Genomic DNA, 256 nt, shown 5'->3' with positions numbered 1-256 from the left:
TGCCACAGACAACATAGAATTGATTGCATGTGCAGCTTAGCACCAAAGGCACACAGGTTTCTTTGCACGTTGCTCATTAGTAGTTGTGATGACACTTTTGTGGATGGAACGGAAAGCCATTGACAGCGGGAAACAGTATGAAAGGGAAAGTTGTAAGGACAAGTTGAGCTGATACCGAAAGACCATTCGCGACTTTGCAAGCGGGAACAATGCAGGGTCTCAAATACACGATGATCCCGTAACACATGTGGAAGAA

General features: G+C 45.3%; 1 pseudogene across 1 annotated transcript in view; it reads right to left on the bottom strand.

The window, feature by feature from the left end:
* Positions 1–85: 85 nt before the first annotated feature.
* The window catches only part of TEOVI_000750500:pseudogene, a 791-nt pseudogene continuing 620 nt past the window's right edge, over positions 86–256 (bottom strand). The window contains exon 3 of the mRNA in view: positions 86–256. This exon is cut by the window's right edge and continues 234 nt beyond it. Coding sequence covers positions 86–256 — 171 coding nt within the window.

Source organism: Trypanosoma equiperdum (genome assembly GCF_001457755.1).
Source record: "Trypanosoma equiperdum strain OVI genome assembly, contig: ctg_1734, whole genome shotgun sequence".
NCBI classification, from domain to species: domain Eukaryota; phylum Euglenozoa; class Kinetoplastea; order Trypanosomatida; family Trypanosomatidae; genus Trypanosoma; species Trypanosoma equiperdum.
The sequence above is the reverse complement of the archived record's forward strand: the minus strand, read 5'-3'. Positions and strand labels throughout refer to the sequence as shown.